Genomic DNA, 20,289 nt, shown 5'->3' on the forward strand with positions numbered 1-20,289 from the left:
AGCAGGTTTCTAAGTCACTGTTACCCGAGCTGTCCGTTACATGCAGCCTCATTCGCATCCTGGCTGATAACCCTAGTAGCAACTGTGTTTTTCATACACAGCAGAACCAATCGCTTTTCCCCTAAGGGATGAAGAAGCTCAGGTTTACAGGGTTAAACTGAATTAGCCAAAGTCACACTGTCAATGGCAGAAAGCGAAGAGGAACGAAAGAACATTCTGATGAAGGTGAAGAGGAGAGTGAAAAAGCTGGTTTAAAACTCAGCATTCAAAAAATGAAGACCATGGTCATGGCATCCAGTCCCATCACTTCATGGCAAACAGATGGGGAAACAATGGAAGCAGTGACAGACTTCATTCTCTTGGGCTCCAAAATCACTGGACAGTGACGGCAGCCACAAAAGTAAAAAGACGCTTACTTCTTGGAAGAAAAGCTATGACCAACCTAGACAGCATATTAAAAAGCAGAGACATTACTTTGCCAACAAAGGTCTGCATAGTTAAAGCTATGGTTTTTCCAGTGGTCCTGTACGGATGTGAGAGTTGGACTATCTGCTGAGTGCTGAAGAACTGATGCCTTTGAACTGTGGTGCTGGAGTAGACTCTTGAGAGTCCCCTGGACAGCACGGAGATTAAACTAGTCAATCTCTAAAGGAAATCAACTCTGAATATTCGCTGGAAGGACTAATACTGAAGCTGAAGCTCCAATACTTTGGCCACCTGATGCCAAGAGCCGGCTCACTAGAAAAGACCCTGATGCTGGCAAAGACTGAGGGCAAGAGAAAGGGACGACAGGATGAGATGATTGGATGGCATCACCAACTCGACGGACATGAGTTTGACCAAGCTCCAGGAGACGGTGAAGGACAGGGAAGCCTGGCTTGCTGCAGTCCACGGGCTCACAAAGAGTCAGACACAACTGAGCAAGTGAATACCACCACCAGTGGCAATAAATAGGGCATGAACTCACACTGTCAGACTCCTGGCTTAAAAGTGCTTTCTCCTCTCACACACTGCTTCTCCCGGACCGATCTGTCCTCAGGTACCAAGGTTCCCAAGTCGGGCGCTCTCTTGATGTGAACAGTCATTCAATGATGTCTATCATTTCACAAGTAAAAGGGTAATAAATTACCTCTAGCCATTTTAATAGACTATCAGGGAGCTGGAACCTCGCTCAACAGAGTTTCTAGCACTGCTGCCATTCGGCCTTGATCTTTTCACGTAACTGCTCTGCTTTGCTTTCCTTTAATCCCTTTAAAAGTCCAAGGTAAGAAATTATCATCCTCCTCATATAATTCTTATACAAATTGTACTTCCTTTTTGCATCTCTTGTTAATTATATGATGTTATCTATGTTAATCCTATTCAGGAAGAACTGATAACTTTGGTTACAAAAAAAAAAAGATGAAAACTTTGCATAAATTGCTTAGCACAAAGTTAATCGTATAATGCAAAGAATAAAGAGGTTCTAATAGCTATTATGTGACTTATCAGCTTCCCTGAAAGGGTCAGTTGGTATATTTTAGTAAGACTAATTGAATACCTTAACAATGTCATTGAAACTTCGTGAATCTTTCAATAAATTACAGCCTGCTGCTTCAACGTGTTTTCATTTATTAATCTCACTTAAAATGCAAAGAACTATATAAGAAACCAAAAGACACTAAATAATGCCTCTCAGTTAATTCTGATTAAATGGGTTAAATGCAAGGAATAAAGACCACTGGTGACCCCCAACACAATTAAAATTAGAGCCCACTGTCACAATGTTAATCCTCTTATTTCAGTGTTTCCCATAGATTTCTTTTTTCTTTCAGGTTATGCCTTGTTTAAATGTCTACATTCATTTTCCTAGAAGGTACTCGCTTATTTGCAGATGCATTCTAAACATTCCGAAGCACCATATTCCTAGCAGCCAGCCCTAGGTTTCCTACTGGGGTGGGGGCCAGAACTTTATATGCGCCATGGTAACATTATTGGTTCAAGGAGGAGCAGGCACCGCAAGTTGTAACACTTCAGTACAAAATACTGCTTCTGAGGAACCTACTAAAGACTATTTGCTACTTTTTTTCATAAAATGAAAAACTCTTTATCCCTGCCTCTCACCCCTCCTTTACCCTTTCTTAACAAGCTCACCCAATGACAGGCCCTACCATACACAGGACTCTCTCCACTGCAGCACTCCTGACAAGCACAATCTTATATGTTATGGTTATGAGTCAACTTACCAGATGCAATTATCTTTCTCCAGTTTACTGAGGTGTGTTTTAATATTTTCAGAAAAAAGGAGAAGGTTCAGCACGATCAAGAGACTCAGACTGACCTGGTTCCAATCCTACCTCCTGCACCAGTTATGTGAACTTGAACCTTTTACCCTTTCCAAGACTCAGTTTCTCTATCTGTAAAGTGGAGAAAATGATACCCTCTTAAGGTTGTGGAATGCAAGCTTTGCACAAAATCTGGAATACTGTAATTACTCAATGATACTCTTCATTTTCCACTGACCAATCAGTCACTAGTACGTGCTCCAAAAAGACGGTATTTCCTCACTGAATCAAGGACTGAGCACAGCAGCAGGACCAGCTCCATGGACTGAAAGCATGCAGCCTGTTTCAAAACTCTCATCTGAACGTATCTGCCATGTGGCTCACAACCCGCCCATCTAACTACCCACTCTGACCACAGAGAATTCTGGCCAAACAGCAACTGGGGAGACTAACGGGGGCACACTGCACAAGGAGTACTGCTGGTCCGTGCGGGAGGACAGCCCCTGGCTGCTGTGACGAGGGGTACACGTGTCTCCAACGCACTGCGCTGCGTGCAGGAAGCAGGACCCACAACGAAGCCCGGCACGCGATTCCCTTCACCCACATTTTCAGGAGCAGAAGCCAGATGAGGGTCTGCCAGGGGCTGGGCTGGGAGAGGGCTGCCTACAAGAGGCGGCACACAATGTCGTCTGGGGAGACAGAACTCCTGTCTACGGCAGTGGTGACGCTCCTGTGTGTAGCTGTGAAAGATCAGACTGTGCATCAAAAGGACTAAATTTCACAAGTTAAAAAAACAAAACAAAACAAAACCTCTAGTCTTTTGTAAGAAGCGCTTTCAGGGACTTTAAAATAAGGTCACTTTCGAAATTTATCTGAAAAGAACTATGGCTCTTCAAGGACTCCAGGAAAAATAACATTAATTTAAAAAATGGTATGTTTTGCAGGAGAAATCAGTAAAAATAGGACAGAGATTTTCTTTGCACAGAAGTCATTCTAAGACTTTGAAAATGTGTGCTATTGTATTTCATTGGCTGAATTATTCAATTACAGATGGGCAAGTCCTACTCAAAGTTTAAGTCTACTCTACAATGGAACTATGTATCTCGGGATTTATGAAAGGTATTCAACTCAATCTGACGTTCTTACTTAGCCCAAAATTAAATAAAATAGTATATCACACTTTAACAGTGCAGTTTTTACACTGAGACTTAATGGCTTGACTTGATCTCTTGAGTATTCCTGTGGGATCCCAGGTTTGTTAAGAATCCACCTGCCAATGCAGGAGGTGCAAGAGATCCTCTGGAGAAGGAAATGGCAACCCACTGCGGTATTCTTGCCTGGGAAATCCCATGGACAGAGGAGCCTGGTGGGCTACAGTCCATGGGATCACAAGGAGTTCAGACTGAGCACACCTGCGTACTCCCTGCCTTCGCGCTACGGGTGTGGACTCCCACCACCGTCTCTCCACTCAGCACACACAATGCACGCTGACAGGGCACGCAGTCAAGTCCACGGGGCGCTCAGCTTTATAGCCACCATATTTAATAGCTGTTACCACAGTGCTAAGCTGCTCCTGTTACTGCTGCAGATGGGAATTCACTGATATGATTAAATTTGATGGTATGATAATGTATGGTAATCATGATTAATCAGAAACCCACTAGCAAATGGAGGATGTTGGGTATTATGTCACCTGCATTTTAAAATGCATTCTCGTGCTGCAAGCCTGACAATGTCTGACAGCGGGAAGAGTCTCCTCCCACAGCTGCCTGCTACTACTCACAGATCTGATCAGAGAAAATGCCCATCATGACTTCCCCATCTTAAGTGCTAATAATTACAGAGCATTGAAGGCAAGTTGTAAAAACAGTGAGGGTTCAAAAGAAAGACTTCTTTTTCCTAGATGGAATAAAGTCTGGATTCACATCTGCAAGGGCTGTAATCAGAAAGAAATGTAATTTGATGCAGCAGTCTCATCAAACATGATTTGCATGAAACGCCATATAAAACACATCCAGAAGTGTCAATCACCACCACCTGATACCAGGCCCCCTGCTCCATGGAAGCACAGTGCAGTCAGACCCACCTGAGAGGCGCTGGAATCACACGGGAGACACAAATCTCAGCCCCAGGTATCGGGGTCTACCTCACAAAGGCATCACTAAGAAGACTAATTCAAGCTCGGCATGCTAGTCCTTTCTGAACTTAACTTAGTTTTAATTTAAACAAAGATCACTAGGAAATTATTCAGCAGCCAAATTACTGAGTATTTAACTAGCTACCCTGAAATACCAGCCTTGGCAGAAACACCAATGCAAAATGAATGAATAGGTTTTAAAATACCCTAAGTCAAGAAGCTTCACAATGGGAGTTAAAATTTATCCATACGCTTTATCTGACACTGAAAACAAATTACATTAGCAAAATCTCAAAGCAACACTTCTGAAAATATCATTAATCAACACTCCAGTGTTACTTTAAGTGGACAAACTTTTAAAAACAACAAATCTGAGGACAAATACATAAATGAATAACCATACTTACAGATAAGGAAAGGACTTAAAACTTTAATGACAAAAACATCAGAGACAGCCTCTGTGGAAAGAGAAACCTATGAAACTAACGTGTAAAACACAGATGTTGGAACTCAGAACAGAATTATAACAGACACAGAAACACAAGCCTACTTGCAGAAAGGTGAACAGTCTCCCCAGCCCCACTCCCCTGCAAAAACAAAACAAAAGAGAAAACCACACTGTCCTGCAAAATCCCACTCAAAGGTCCTGGCAGGAACGGAAACACTTCAGGAGCAGACTGGGGCACGGTAGGTGGCTAGATGCCAGGACTGGACAGGACAGAAGGAGCTGAAAGGGAGGAGGGACCGACAGGCACTCTGAATTCCTGAGCACACGCTCTCTTCCTGTGTCTGTCCGCGATTGTAAGCAGTCACTACTTCCAAGGCACATTTTACATTCAGCAGATTAATATTCTGATATGAAAGTAAGCATGAAAAGGATTCATTCTCTGATATGTGTGCTATCAACTGAGACATATTATAGTTTAAAAAAAGATTCACAATTCTGACCTGAAAAAATAAAATAGTCCTGGGAATAAAAGCTTAAGTGAGAAGAAAGCACTAATGGCTATATCTGTAACTAAAATTAAATACGTGAATCTAATTTTTAGACAGAAACCTAAATGACAAAGCACTTCACTAAATCCCATGCACGAAGGAATGAAGGAAAAACACCGTCTGGACAGAGGCTGACTTGACACAAGGCGCGCTGGCTCGCTGCTGAGAGCTTCAGCGGGAGTTTCCAAAACGGTCAAAAGGAAGGCATCCCTTTCTTAGGATATTACTTTGACATTCAAATCTTTGTTTTTAGAAAATGTTTATTCAATTCTGTAAATAAAATTCATTAACAGGAAATTAAAATATTTGTGTTGCTACACTAAGCATAGCTTGTGTGTGCTCACTCACTCAGGCATGTCCGACTCCTTGACCTCACGGGCTGTAGCCCGCCAGGCCCCTAGAGTTCTCTCTAATTGTTTAATTCTAAGACTGCAGGTATTATCACTTAGTACAGTTTCTAGGCACACTAGTGCTAAATTGAGAATTCTCAAGTTTTTACAAAACTGTCCAACAAAATAGACTATTAAGAAAGTAAAATTGAGGACTTCCCTGGTGACCCAGGAGTTAAAACTCCCCCTGCCAATGTAGGGGACACGGGCTCGATCCCCGGTCTGGGAAGACCCCACATGCCGCAGGGAAGCCCATGTGCCACAACGAGTGAGCCCCTGCTCAGAGCCTGAGGCCGCACTACTGAGCCTGCATGCCCAGAGCCCGCACTACCAAACGAGAGGAGCCACTGCAACGAGAAGCCTCCACTCACCGCGTGCCCAGAGCCCGCGCTACCAAACAAGAGGAGCCACTGCAACGAGAAGCCTCCACTCACCGCAACTAGAGAAAGCCTATGCGTATCATCAGAGACACAGCACAGCCCGAAACAAAGTTTTAAGAACAAGAGAAAGTAAAGTTTACTAGTGTTGAGAGGAGAAGGAATACCTTCACATTTATACCAACTGTATCCTAATCCCGTTAAAATCTGAAAACCTAGAGCTACTTCCAACTACTGTCTGCCTTTTTTACTCTCTAGTCAACTGATACACCTGAATTCTTGTACAGTTAAATGTGGATTATGGAATTCTACTGTGCAAAAGATATACCCCTTCTCTATACTGTTTCACACAGGTGCCTAATAAACAGCAAGGCAGCACACAGTCACATCCCTGCACACACGCACTGAACAACTATTCATCTGGACTTGTGCACATGAGGTCCGGGGTCAGACTGGTTCCACTGAGCACAGGATGACTGGGACTCTATAGAGACATGAACCTGCTTCTCACACAAGACGAGTAAGCGTATGAAGCTGTCCAGGAGCAGAGCAATGGAAATTCATTAAAGGGGTTTAGGCAGGGGAAAGACAAAGTCAAAATGCACTTTGCTTTGCTTGACACAATCTGTAATTCAAATCTTTATCCTGTGTAGCAAGAAAGCACACTGATTCACACAGACCCTATGATGAAACTGAAGCTAGCCTTCCTAACATATGTTTTATCAATTGGTGTGTGTGTGGTCACTTTACAAAGCAAAATTCAGTTTAACAAATAAAGACTAAACTCCTCTATCGAAAAGAACCAAGAAAGAGCCCGCAGGGTACACTGCCATCAGTAGGAAATCCCCAAGGGGCTTTCTCAAGCCCCAACAGTATTCTCTCTTCAGGAGGAAACTAGGCTTCGTGGGCCTGTGCTCATACGCTTTATGGTTTAAGGACCAGCACTATCCAGAACACTCAGCACATGAGAGACGAAGTGGTCACGAAACCACATCTACATTGACTAAAAAACCAAGCAGAATCGATGAGTAGAAAAGGAAAGAAATAATGTTACTCAAAAAAGATAAACGCACCCCAATGTTCACAGCAGCAGTATTTACAGCCGCCAAGACTGGAAGCAACCTAAATGTGCACCAACAGATGAATGGATAAGGAAGACGTATATACATGTACACACACAATGGAACAGTACTTTGCCATAAAAAAGAACATTTTGCCATCTGCAGCAATGTAGGCGGATGTGGAGGATATTAAGCTAAGTGAAATAAATCAGACAGAGAAAGACAAATACTGTGCGAAATCACATATATGTGGAATCTAAAAAATACAACTAGTGAATGTAACAGAAAAGCAGCAGACTCACAAATATGGAGAATAAGCCAGTGCTTACAAGGCAGAGGGTGGCAGGGATGGAATAAGGGTGGGAGAGTGGGGGATACAAACCGCTGGGTATAACATAGGTTCAGGGATATATTGGACAACAAGGGGAATATATCCAAAACTTGGAAATAACTGTAAAAGAAAAATAACTTTTAAAATTATGCATTAAGATGTTTTAAAACTAAAAAAAAATCTGGTGTATGTAAAACAACAGGAGCCAGCCTAGAGTTAGCCTCCTTCCCAGTAATAATTTGAAGCACTTCAGAAAAAACCCTCTGTTGTAACTTAATCTGCCTGCCAGTGCAGGAGATGCAGGTTCAATCCCTGAATTGGGACGATCCCCTGGAGAAGGGGACTGCTACTCATTCAAGTTTTCTGGCCTGGAGAATCCCATGGACAGAGGGGCCTGGCAGGCTACAGTCCACAGGGTGCAAAGAGTCAGACACAACTGAGCACACAGTTTAAGAACCAGCACTGGGGCTTAAAGACACATGTTAAATGGCAGTAACTATTTCTCAAATTATATCACACATATGACTAATCTCTAGCCTGTTTCGCATCATCTGTACACATAACCCACCTTAAAAATAACAAAACATTACACCTCGCAAAAACTGCTCCAAGGGCAGTTCAGTAATATTTACCACCCTCAGAGTATTATGTAACTTTTAGTTTAATTTCTCACAAACAAATTATTTTATTATCCTCTTTGTAATGACTTCAAGTAATACAAGGTTTCTTTTAGTATCAGATACAAATGTTTGCACAACTGAAATTATAAGTAGCTGAAAACTGCAAATGATTATTCTAATTTTATATTTACACACAAGCTTGCTTTATAATTTTAAACCACATTTGCTTTCATCAAATTTTATCTCGGCATTTCTAATAAACTATAAACACAAAATCAATTATGATTCTAATGCAAAAGCTCACAACCCTGAAAATAAGAAAAAGTACATTTTACAAAATGTTAGTGCTTTATAATAACTAGCAGTTAAATTATTCACCAAACACACATATTTACCCTTGAGTAATGAAATTAAATACATCCTAACTATTTAGACACCTGTTTCAAGCAAGGATCTGTGCTCAATAAATGTCACCTAATTTTTAAAATAACTAGATTTTAGAACTTATCAGTTAATTTTTTAAAATTAGCTAATAAAGCATATGAAACCAGTAAGAATCAGTTCTAGAAATAATATGATGTCATAAAGATTAACTACAAATCAAGAAAGTTCCTAAAAAATATTCTGAACCTTTAAATCCAATACTGTCTTTTTGAATAATCATCTGACTACACATTGAGATCTTTCATTTATGACCCACATAAACATGGTAGCTGCTGCTGCTGCTAAGTCGCTTCAGTCGTGTCCGACTCTGTGCGACCCCAGAGACGGCAGCCCACCAGGCTTCCCGTCCCTGGGATTCTCCAGGCAAAGACACTGGAGTGGGTTAACATGGTAGCTACTACTGAGGATCAAAGCTAGGGTCAAACAGGTCATTTAGGTATTTCCAGGAAATCAGATTATTTAGCATCAACAAAACAACATCTGTTTTATATACAAACTAAAATGTTATGGTCTGGTCCTTTTTTTTTTCTCAAATTGTTCTTAGAACACATTCTCACTGATTTAATAAAACTATGAACTAACTACAAATCAAACCAAAAAGTCAAATAAAATGAAATTTATTTATTTAAATGGATAACTATTTAATGGACATTTTTCTTCTAATTAAAACATTATCAGAAGAATGGATAAAATTATGGGAACACAGGAAAGTGGGGCGAGGGTGTCTTAAAGATACTTTAAAAAGAAAACCTGCATTTTTAAAATATAAAACCAATGGCTCATGAAGACCTTTGCGCTTGTTTTTTTAAACAAGTAGACATCTCATTATTACTCCCTAAAATGGCATACACACACTCACACTTCCCCAAGTGCACAAATGGCTCCACACACAAGATAATAAAGGCCCTTCCTCACCTAACATAAGGCAACAATAAAATCAAAATTCATATTCTTTAAGACAAAAGGCATTCTACTGATGATCCTGATTCAACAATTTTACAGTTAAACAAAATTAATTCCATTCTCAAAAATCCATTGACCTTAAGCTTTTAACAAACATTTTCCACTGCAAAAATTATTGTCAATATTTACAAATCCTTAAACTTATATTTGGCTGGCACCACTTGTATTTGCCGTATTAATATTTCCTGGTAAATGTGTGCTCATCCCTACGAGAGCAGAAGGAGCAGCTGCTACTCACTGGGAATCTCTGGGGTCCCACCGCAGGTCTCGGCTGGCTCGGGACTGGCAGCAAGGGCACTGTGAGGAAAACAGCACTCGTTACACTTGGCTTCACCTGAACCCGCCAGGAGAGGAGCACGGCACACCAAGCGCCACACGGAACACACACGTGCACAACACGCTAGGTTTACACTTAAGCAAAGGCTGCATGTTTGTAATGATACGATTCCATAAAGGGACGGGGAGAGAACTTTTGTCTTCAGTGTACAACAGCACAAGCAGAAGCTTCCATTTCAACGGTGAATTCTTACTTAGAATTAAAATACTTCGCACCAAAGAAGGTATTATTCCTCTACAGTAAGAAATCTCCTTTGTTTCCGACATCCATATGCAGGTGATCCAGGGTATCTAATCCGAGTTACATTTTCCGACGCCCATTGAACACAAATTTATATCCCAATCCTCCAGGCTCATAAGGGAGGGAGGTGGGAGACGAGTGAAGCGGGCAGAGAAGAAAACGCACACGCACAGTGTGGCTATCTGTGCCGGCTGCTGTGACGCAGGACAACCGACCCGACAGCCTGCCACGCCGAGACCTGTCATCTGTGTGTTTCAAGAGGCACAGTTCCAGCAATTTGCCAGAACAGTGTCAAATAGTTTCAAAAACAGGGAAAAAGCCAGATGCTAGTTCCACACCCTGCATGTTTAAGCTGTTTCATACACGAGCCTTATACTGATTTTGATTTGGGAGGTAAAAAAATCCCCTCGCAAGAGGTGCCCACTCTATGGTAGCATGCTAACCCCTCCATTAAAATGTCCTGCCAGACGCGTCCAGGAAGATTTCGGATGGCCAGGTGCAAGGGCTGAAGGGCAGCCCCTTCTCAGCTTCACACCCCGGAATCTTCCTCACAAGGACTTCGGAAGGTCATGTGGAAATGCACCTTTAAAGAAGTGATGGAGGGAAAATGAGGTCACGGGGGCGGGGCAGGGGCCCTGATCCAACATGACCAATGTGCTTATAAGAGAAGATCAAACACAGACAGACACAAAGGGATACCATGGAGAACTCAGCAAGAACAATGTAACAGCATTTAGTTTTAATTTGAAAAAGTTCTGGTAAATCAGCACCACAGAAGTAATACAGCTTAAAAGTCAATCAACATTATTTTTAAAATAGAGCACTAAGATAAACTATTTTTTGCTTATTATGATTAAGCAAAGAAATCGGTACATTAGACTTCTAATTAAGATCACACTTCTCCCTACCTGCTTCCTCCTCCGCTGTGAACAGGAGACAATTTACAACCTGTAATGCTAAGAGACCGTTCCAGCTGAACCTTGAACTCTTTACATTTGGCATTTAATAGTTATATCTCACACTGTCCCATGAATTAATGGACTAGGTCTTCAATTTTAATACTGAAAATCTCAAAAACATGTTAAATTTCCAACAAAACTGGTTGATTACAATATGATAAAACACTCTTCATCCTTGAAACGAAAGTAGGTGCTATCAAAGGTATGCACACATCTTTTTAACTTTTTAAAACACCTTTTGACTGTGTGAGGCTGACAATCACTGGGTTACTCTATCTTTTGCGTACAGGAGACAACTAGACAACCAGTCTCTCTCAAGAACAACAGTGGCTTTCTATTTAACTAAGCACAGTCAAGCTGCTGTTTCCAGAGCTGCCCCAGCCCTGAGACCTGCACGTTCTCCATGACCTTACACCACCTCAACCTTCCCGCCTCACTCCCTCCATGACCCCAACCTCCCGACTGCAGGACCCCACAAACATCTCCTGGCCCCTTATCATCATACACTCCATGGCCTTCACTGTGAGCAAGACGCCTCCTCTACTGCTTCGTCAACAGCCGAACTCCAGCAACTCCAATGCTGTCTAGGCTACACCTGACGCAGAAAGGGGAGTGTGGTTGGAGAGAACCATGCAGGTGGCCAGGTCTATCCAAGCTCATGGCCGACAGCTCCAGGGGGTGCTAGGGCTGCCCAGTACTCCCACTCTCAGGCTCCCCAACGTCCATCTTGGCAAGACACTCTTCATCCCTGTCGATACAATGGTCTCCCACGCTTGCACCCCGTTCCCGCTCAAGCCCACCTCAATGAGGCGTGTACCGCCACCACGTCACCAAAAGCACCCTGCCTGAACCCCACAGACCCGGCGACTGTGGGCCCAGCACCCAGCCTGCAGCCCGCCCCCAGCCGCCCGAGCACTGGGCTCCCCCTCCCTGCAGACCCCCACCCTGGCATGTCACGTGCCCCAGGTTCCAGGCCCCAGGTCCATCGAGATGCCACAGAGCCCCACTCCAGCTCCGCACCCAGACCTCGTCTGCACGCTTCCTGGTCACCTCACCCCGACACGCGCGCCTGCGTGTCTAGGTGCCTCCAGCACAGCGCTCGCGGTCTCCCCTGAAGACCTGCTGGGCCTCCAGCGCGCTCCGTGACAGCAACCCCGCCCTCCAGCGCTCGGGCCCCTTCAGCGTCGCTGCGTCTTCTCTCCCGTCCACACTCAGCCCATCCATCAGTCCTGCCCTGAGGCACGCCCGGCTCCTGACCCGGGCCACTGCACTCACCTCCCCACTCAACACCTGGTTTCCACCCCTGCCGCTCACGAGCCCACTCTCAACACAGCAGCAAGAACAACCCTTGTCAAACACACAGCGACGATGCTATTCCTGTGCTCAGACTCCTCTAATCACGGCCCACTTCATTCGGAACAAAAGCAAAGCTCTCAGGAGGCTCCCAGGTCTCACACGACAAGGCTCCGCATTTCTCTCCACCGCTGCACTCCACTAATTGTCACCTGGTCTCTCTTTAGTTACCTGAACACAAAAGGCACAGCCTCGTCAGAAAGAGGCGCCTCTGCGCCGGCCGGCCCCTCTGCCTGGAAGACCCCTCCGCTGACAGGCACGGCAGCAGCCCCCGCCCCTTCGGGTCTTCCCTTCTCAGCGCAGTCGGCCCCGCCACCACAGGGCTCCCCTGCTCTCCTCAGCACTGCGCTTCCGTTCTCCAACACGCCACACGGGGCCTTCATTCACCGTCTTCATGGCTCACTGTCGCTGCTAAGGTGCTAGACGACACCCACAGCAAGCGCTGACCGCTGTGTTCACCGGCAGATCTCCAACCCCACGGAGAACGGCGTCTGCCTCAACGCTGCGCTGAGCGGGTGCGTGAAGATACGCTCCGTGTCCACTGCTCAGAACTAGTCTCCTCGCTTGAGGAACGTGCGTCTGTGATCATACTATCAGAACTGACCATGAACAGACGGGTGTGCACCTCTGGAACTCAAAAAAGCAGCACGAGTGGCACCTGAGGGGACAGGCCCTTGGCACTCAGCCCCACCAGGAAGTGACGAGGAGGGCCACCCAGAGCCCTCCACAGTGGCCTCTAAGGCCCTGCGCCTTTGCCGCACGCTCGCAATGCCCTCCCCGGAGCACCGTGACAGGAGACACACAAGCTGAGAGGAGCCTGACCCGGCAGCCGGCATGCATGTGAGCAGCGGGAAGGACTCGGGGAGCCCCCGGAGTCCTTATGGACCTGGAAGTGACGACGGACTAGCCAGTCACCTGGAACTTGACCACAGCAAAGGAGACACGTACCTTGAACGGGCGTCACCACGGCCCCTTTGAAGTGGGGGTTGATGTGTATGTTCTTGGGCTGCTGTGGGGTCACGGGAGGAGGGGTCATCATCACCCGGGGGGCCTCGATCTGGGGCGGCATGTGCATCCCCTGCGGAGGGGACGGGTGGTGCGGGTGCTGCAGGGGCAGCAGGGGCTGGAGCTGCTGCTGCTGGAACAGACTGCGGATCGGCTGCTGCGGAGGCGGTGGCGGTGGTGGCGGGGGCGGTGGCTGAGGCTGTGGAGGAGGAATTAATCTTGGAGAGTACGTCTAAAACCACCAAAAGAGACAAAGTCACAACAATCAACACTTACAAGGAAAAATGCCAGTGCCTTACAGATTTCACACTGACTGCACTGTAAGAGTTGACTCAGAAGTAAGTTTATTAGTAACAAACGTATAGAACAGCAGGATAAATGAGCTGCTCCACCTGCTCACAGTTATGGCTACCGTCTGACGACAAGAGCCAAAATCAGGACAAAGAGGGAAGACCGCAGCCCCCGAACATAACGCATGGATTCCAAAAGGGAAAAACTGCAGCTCAACCATCAGAACTGCCTGCCACAAGCCACGCATTGTGGGCGGAGCACAAGCTGCCTGGGCGGGCCCACTCCTCCTCCAGAAAGCCTAAGAGACGGGCGGGCAGTGCAGGGGCAGCCCCGCTAGAAAGCAGGCGGCAGAGAGGGCCAAGGGCTCCCAGAGGGGAGGGACGGTTCCTGAGAAGGTGGCCTCTGAACCAGGAAGGAGGGGAAGGAGCCAGGCAAGCGGTGGAATGGCATCACCTGAGAGCAGCGGAGGCGGAACACACGCCCGGAGGCGCACTTGTGGGCCAGCGTGGCTGCAGCCACATTCGAAGATCGGAGGGTGCTAGAGTGGGAACACACACCCTCTGTGTGGTCAAGGATCTCGGGGTTACTTAGCGCAACAGTCTTGAGAGAGGAGGAGACCCCCACCACAGCCTCAAGAGCACTGGGCCTCCTCCCCTCCGCCGGTGTCTTAAGCACGCGCTGACAGGTCTGTATGTGGAGTAACTCACCGCCAACAAGCCTACGAAGCCGGCCCGTCGTGATCCTCCTCGCGGCTGGCAAGCAGAGGAGCAGAGAACCTGGTCCCACAAGCCCTGCCTATGAGCACTCATCCAACCGGCCGCACAGGGCGGCAGAGGCAACAGGCTGCCACCGGCCAGGGCACCCTGCACACTGGTCGCCTGGGATGACGCCAGACTTCAGAGGCTTCTGAATTCCATTCCGGAGCCTCTACAGTGTCTGATGACGATGACTAACAGTGTGTGACAGACGAGGGGAAAGGGGACAGAAGAAAACGGACCATTTAACAGGCTACAGACGCTGGGAGCTAAAGGAAAGAAACAGCCGTGGTCTGAGAATTTTGAAACCCAAGTGTACGCGACCTTGTCGAACCTGTCCTTCCTCGGGGAGGGCTTTCCTGAAGATGCAGAGCTAGCATAAATCCATGGGCACACATGCTCCCAGAGACTGATCCGTTCCCTCCTCTGAGGCACGGCATCTGTACCGTGCATAGCTGTGTGTGAAGCAGCCTCTTCCATCCCATCAGCACTGAATCCGCATGGGCAGCGCGCTGACAGAGGGGCAGCTAAACTAAACCTGAACTCAACCGGGAAAGCACACAGGGCAGGGCCCCGCACTCGACCACGCGAAGGACTTTTAAGGAGATCACATGTTCTAAACAAGGGGAATTTAGGGCCTGGGCAACAGCCATGCAGAGAAGCCCAGGGCAGCTAGGAAATGAAGAAACTGAGCTGGCAAGAGGTGCAGGCTAGAGACCCAGACTCATGTGGAGAGAGCAGATGGCAGGAAGGACAATGTTGCCGAGTGAGAGCTCTGATCAGAAACTGGCCTGAGGACAATGCAGCCAAAGAAACAGGAGAGAGAGAAGGGGCCCCGTTGGAAGAGATGAGACTACACCCCAATCTCAAGACACTCAAAGTAAGAGAGGCTCAAGAAGGGAGCTCACAGGTGACGCCCAAGGGCCCAGAGAGCAGTCTACTAGGACAGACTGCAAAGCTGAGGAGGCGATCCTCAGAGCACGCTCGGGAGTGGCAGGAGCAAAGTGCCAGCGCCAACAGATGGACCAAGGAGATAACAGACACAAGCAGAGCCACGGCAGAAAAGGAGCCGGAGACACAGACGGCTCTGGGCTGGGGTGCGGCCGGGACCAAGGTGGACATGAGCAGAGCAAGGTTAAGGCCATGCCAGAAAGCTGTGACTGCTTCAGCAACCTGCAGCTCTAAAATACCACTGCTAGCAAAGACGCGCATACAGCTCACAGGCCAAGGCTCCGGCAGGCGGAGTCGGGCCGGCAGCAGGTTGAGCCCGCTGGCACCTAGGGAGTTCCAGACACGATGCTGCTGTCAGGAGGGACTTGGGCCAACTGACACTTGGGTAACACTTCTAAAGCACTCAGGGCTCCCAGTTGAGACTCTCTATCTGGGTAAGAAAGTAGGGAGTTCAGTTATTTTTCCAGGATCATGGAGGAACAGCTATGTAAAAACTCGTCACCTACTGGCTGTTTCCCCGCTTCGGAGGCCAAAATCATGGAGCTGGCAGTTCAACACACGCAATGCAAGTTGGGGGCGAGGACGCAAGATGGGGAAGAAAAGGAAAAAACTGAAGGGCCAATCTTCCTGTTATCAGAGAAGCTTAAAAACAAATGGGTATGAGCAGAGAGCAGCTATCAGTATCATCAATCTCTTTATGCCGTGATCAACCCACCGGCCTTTCTTCCCTGTTCACTGAAATTAGAATTCTCATGCAAAAACAGTATATCACCTTTTCTACTTTGTTATTTCACAAATGAATGCCTACTAAAACACAATTTTCTACTCCGAGGTCAGGTGTGATTTTCCCCTGCACACACGTAATAATGTAGGAGGGTAGATAGTGCAAACACATATTTACATTAAATAAATCCGTCCTTGAAGACTAACTTCTGAAGGAAAAATTGTAAAATACTACAGTTAACTGAAAGAACAACCCCAAAAAAACCACTACACTTCCTGTCTTTGTTCCTGAGAAATTCAAACGAAGCTGAAATTACAATTACATGATTTAGTCCTAAATTATGAAAATTTTTAATGGATATGACAATCTCCATTTCTATGGAGAGGAGATGACAGTTATTTGTAAGAGAAACTGCTACATTTAAGGAAAAACCTATGGTAAGCAGATTATAAGAAAAAATATTTTATAAAATACACCATTATGGCTAGATTCTCAATGTAACACAGTCTGTGTTTTCAGGATGGTGTTCACAGGAGCAGCACCCCTCCACCAGCAGAAGAGACGAGCAAGGTTCCTGTGTGGTTTGACCCGTGGAAGACATCAGCTCTCTCACTGATTCTTCCTCAGTACTGGCAAAGAATCAGTCTTCACCACCTCAATACTAGAAGACTGGATTTTTAAGACCATATACTGGATGAGTTACAAGCTGGAATCAAGATTGCCAGAAGAAAAACCTCGGATATGCGGATGATACCACTCTAATTGAAGAAAGTGAAGTGGAACTAAAGAGTCTCTTGATGAGAATGAAGGAGAGTGAAAAAAAGCTGACTTAATACTCAATATTAAAAAACTAGGATTTTTTTGGCATCTGCTCCCATCACTTCATGGCAAATAGAAAGGGAGAAAGTGGAAGCAGTGACAGATTTCCTCTGCTTAGGCTCTAAAGTCACTGCGGATGGTGACTGCAGCCATGAAATTAGAAGACGATTGCTTCTTGGCAGGAAAGCTATGACAAACCCAGACTTAAAAGCAAAGACCACCTTGCTGACAAAAGGTCTGTATAGCCAAGGCTTCTGTAAAGTCAAGGCTATGGTCTTTCCAGTAGTCATGAACAGATGTGAGAGCTGGACAATAAGGAAGGCTGAGTGCCAAAGAACAAGTGCTTTCGAATTATGGTGCTGAAGAAGACTCTTAAGAGTCCCTTCGACTGTAAGGAGATCAAACCAGTCAATCTAAAAGGAAACCAACCCTAAATACTCATTGGAGGGACTGATGCTGAAGCTCCAATACTCTGGCCACGTGATACAAAGAGCAGACTCAGCGGAAAAGACCCTGATGCTGGGAAAGATTGAAGAAGGCAGGAGGAGAAAGGGAGCACAGAGGAGGAGACGGTTGGATGGTATCACCGATTCAATGGACATGAACCCGGGTAAACTGCGTGAGATGGTTGAGGGACAGCGAAGCCTGGAGCGCTGCGGTCAGTGGGGTCACAAAGAATCAGGCACCACTTCGCAACTGAACAACGAAATCATATCACAGGCTATAAAGAAACTTTAGCTGTGACGCCTTTTACTAAATTTTCATCTCAGACTAAGGCAAATGCAAAATACGAAACCCATACCAGAGAGAACTTTCCCTTGTTCTCAGCGTGCAGGCTCCCAGGACGGAGCTGAGCAACTCACCACCACAGGGGGCTGCGTGGGCAGCAGAGCGGGCCTGTGGTCCTTGGCGCGCCCCCGCTCGCTGCTCTCTCTCCTCTGGTCTCCGACGCCACGGCACAGGGACGCACCTCCTCTCCTTCCTCCCCGCCTGGAGCCGTAGCGGCCCTGCTTGTGCTGTCGCTCCCTCTCTTCAAATTCAAGCAACGCAGCTTTGGCTTCTGCTGAAAGCTCTATTTGAAAAGATGCATATGTGTTAGATACCTTCAAAGAGGCGAAATCAGATCTATAGGGAGACACAAAATAAAACAAGTATGTGACAAGGAAACTCAGGATCAGCGGGTGCTTCACCAACAGCAAACAACTCCACTTCAGCAGTAAGCAGCCGGGGGTAGGGTACAGAGACACCCGGACGCCATGAACGAGGCCTGTTACATGAAGACATGCTTCTTCTTTAACATACGAGGACCTCCTGTAAATCTGAATCTTCATTTGAGACCACTAAAATGTGCTGAGGAAAGCTAAAAAGGAGGAGCTGAAGAAGTTCAACCCAACCACCACTCCTCATCTGCTAGGCATCACGTTCTTTCACTGATGGCAGATGATGTTGGTCAAGACCTGGCTACCCCAGTAACCAGGACACTCGTCTATGCGAATCCAGTGTAAGTATTAATTCACAGTGGCACAGAGACTCAAAAATTAGAAATCACTGATTGTTCTGCTTTAAAAGCAAAACTACTAATAAAATCACTCTCAAGCCAAGTACTTAAATTTCATAAAGAACGGAAACTCATTTAGTACTACACCAAGCCAGATTTTCTGATTTATTTAAAAACACCACCAACTTTACTCTGTGCAGACAGACCTCCATCCATACCACCTGACAGGGAAGCTACAGCAAATGCGAGCAAAGCCACAGAACATGCCCTCCTCTCTGATCAATGCTATGGGACGACAATCAAAGTTTCTGGCCCTACTCAGTAGGCACATTATTCTGAATTCTTAGAAGAAAAAGTAACTTATTCAAATACAGTTCTAAGCTATGATAATATATGCTCTATTAGTAAACACCTTTCAAAGATTTCACTGAATTCTACTAAGAAGCATTCCCATGCCTTCTTCCCGGAGAAGGCAATGGCACCCCACTCCAGTACTCTTGCCTGGAAAATTCCGTGGACGGAGGAGCCTGGTAGGCTGCTGTCTATGGGGTCGCATAGAGTCGGACACGACTGAGTGACTTCACTTTCACTTTTCACTTTCATGCATTGGAGAAGGAAATGGCAACCCGCTCCAGTGTTCTTGCCTGGAGAATCCCAGGGACGGAAGAGCCTGGTGGGCTGCCGTCTATAGTGTCGCACAGTCGGACACAACTGAAGCGCCTGAGCAGCATGCCTTCTTCCACAGCAAAGGGTACATTTTAAATATTACCAGTTTTTCTCCTACCTTGGATTCCATAATCATCTCCAAACTCTTCCAAAATCTCTAAGCCACATTTCATTTTCTGGAAATTGTTTCTAAGGTAACCCCCTTCCCTTCAAATGGATCTAGACTCCATTCCAAAGAAAATTTAATCTCCTCTTAACAAGCACAGACTTTTATTCTAATCTTGACTACATGATAGGTTCACATACACATTTTATGTGGTGAATCAGCAATTATTTTTCTAGTGGTTCTAAGTGTCAAGATTAATTTCACTATCCCCAGTAATAAAATGGTTTCAAATGACATCTTTAATCAGCAAGTAAAAATGCATTCCTCCAATTGAGACAAGCTGTCACAAAAGGTCACCAAAATATGACAGGATGGAAATTACATTTGTAACTTCAACTGAAATGTTAATTTCTGCTTAAGTGTTTTCTGAACTTGGTCCATATTCCAAAGGAAAGAGATAAGAGTGTAATGGAGATAAGAGTGTAATGTAACAAAATTTTACATTGTGTTGTCCCCTTCTAAAATGTGCTTAAGAAAAACATATGTACCTAAAAATACTTTAATACATAATGAATGTCTACAAAATACAGTTTATTTGGCAAAACAGAAACAACAAATGACAGTCTGAGGTTTTTATTTTTGGTTGTGGCTTTTTTTTAAATAAGATAATTGAATCAAGAAATTTTTGAAAACCTTGCAAATGCAAGGACCATTGTGTAAACTGAAGGTAGTTATCTTACTGCTGGCACTAGTGATCTTAAATTGTTATTAATATATGAAAAAATTGTATGTTATTGCAGATGTTTATTTCTTTTCTCTATCGGAGTATTCTGCTGTATAAACACACAATTTGTATATCAATTAAAAAAAACTGTTTTCCCCAAAGATCATTTGCCTTAAGCAAAAGTAAACAAGGATATTATTTCAAGAGAACATTATGTGGGCCTAACAACAATGTTCTTCAGGCTAAAGCAATGAAACATAATTTAACGTATTACCTGTG

General features: G+C 45.5%; 1 protein-coding gene across 11 annotated transcripts in view; it reads right to left on the bottom strand.

The window, feature by feature from the left end:
• Positions 1-20,289, bottom strand: part of RBM33 (RNA binding motif protein 33) — a 110,399-nt gene that overhangs the window by 45,727 nt on the left and 44,383 nt on the right. For 9 of the 11 annotated variants that reach the window (XM_027538487.1, XM_027538489.1, XM_027538485.1 and 6 more), the window contains 3 exons: positions 17,880-18,088; positions 13,420-13,708; positions 9,821-9,879 (listed from right to left, as the gene is read on the bottom strand). In XM_027538487.1, coding sequence (XP_027394288.1) covers positions 9,821-9,879; positions 13,420-13,708; positions 17,880-18,088 — 557 coding nt within the window. The remainder of the gene's footprint in view (positions 1-9,820; positions 9,880-13,419; positions 13,709-17,879; positions 18,089-20,289) is intronic. The other 2 variants (XM_027538493.1, XM_027538486.1) reach the window with 1 other exon arrangement.

The sequence above is a fragment of the Bos indicus x Bos taurus genome, chromosome 4 (genome assembly GCF_003369695.1).
Source record: "Bos indicus x Bos taurus breed Angus x Brahman F1 hybrid chromosome 4, Bos_hybrid_MaternalHap_v2.0, whole genome shotgun sequence".
Lineage (NCBI taxonomy): Eukaryota > Metazoa > Chordata > Mammalia > Artiodactyla > Bovidae > Bos > Bos indicus x Bos taurus.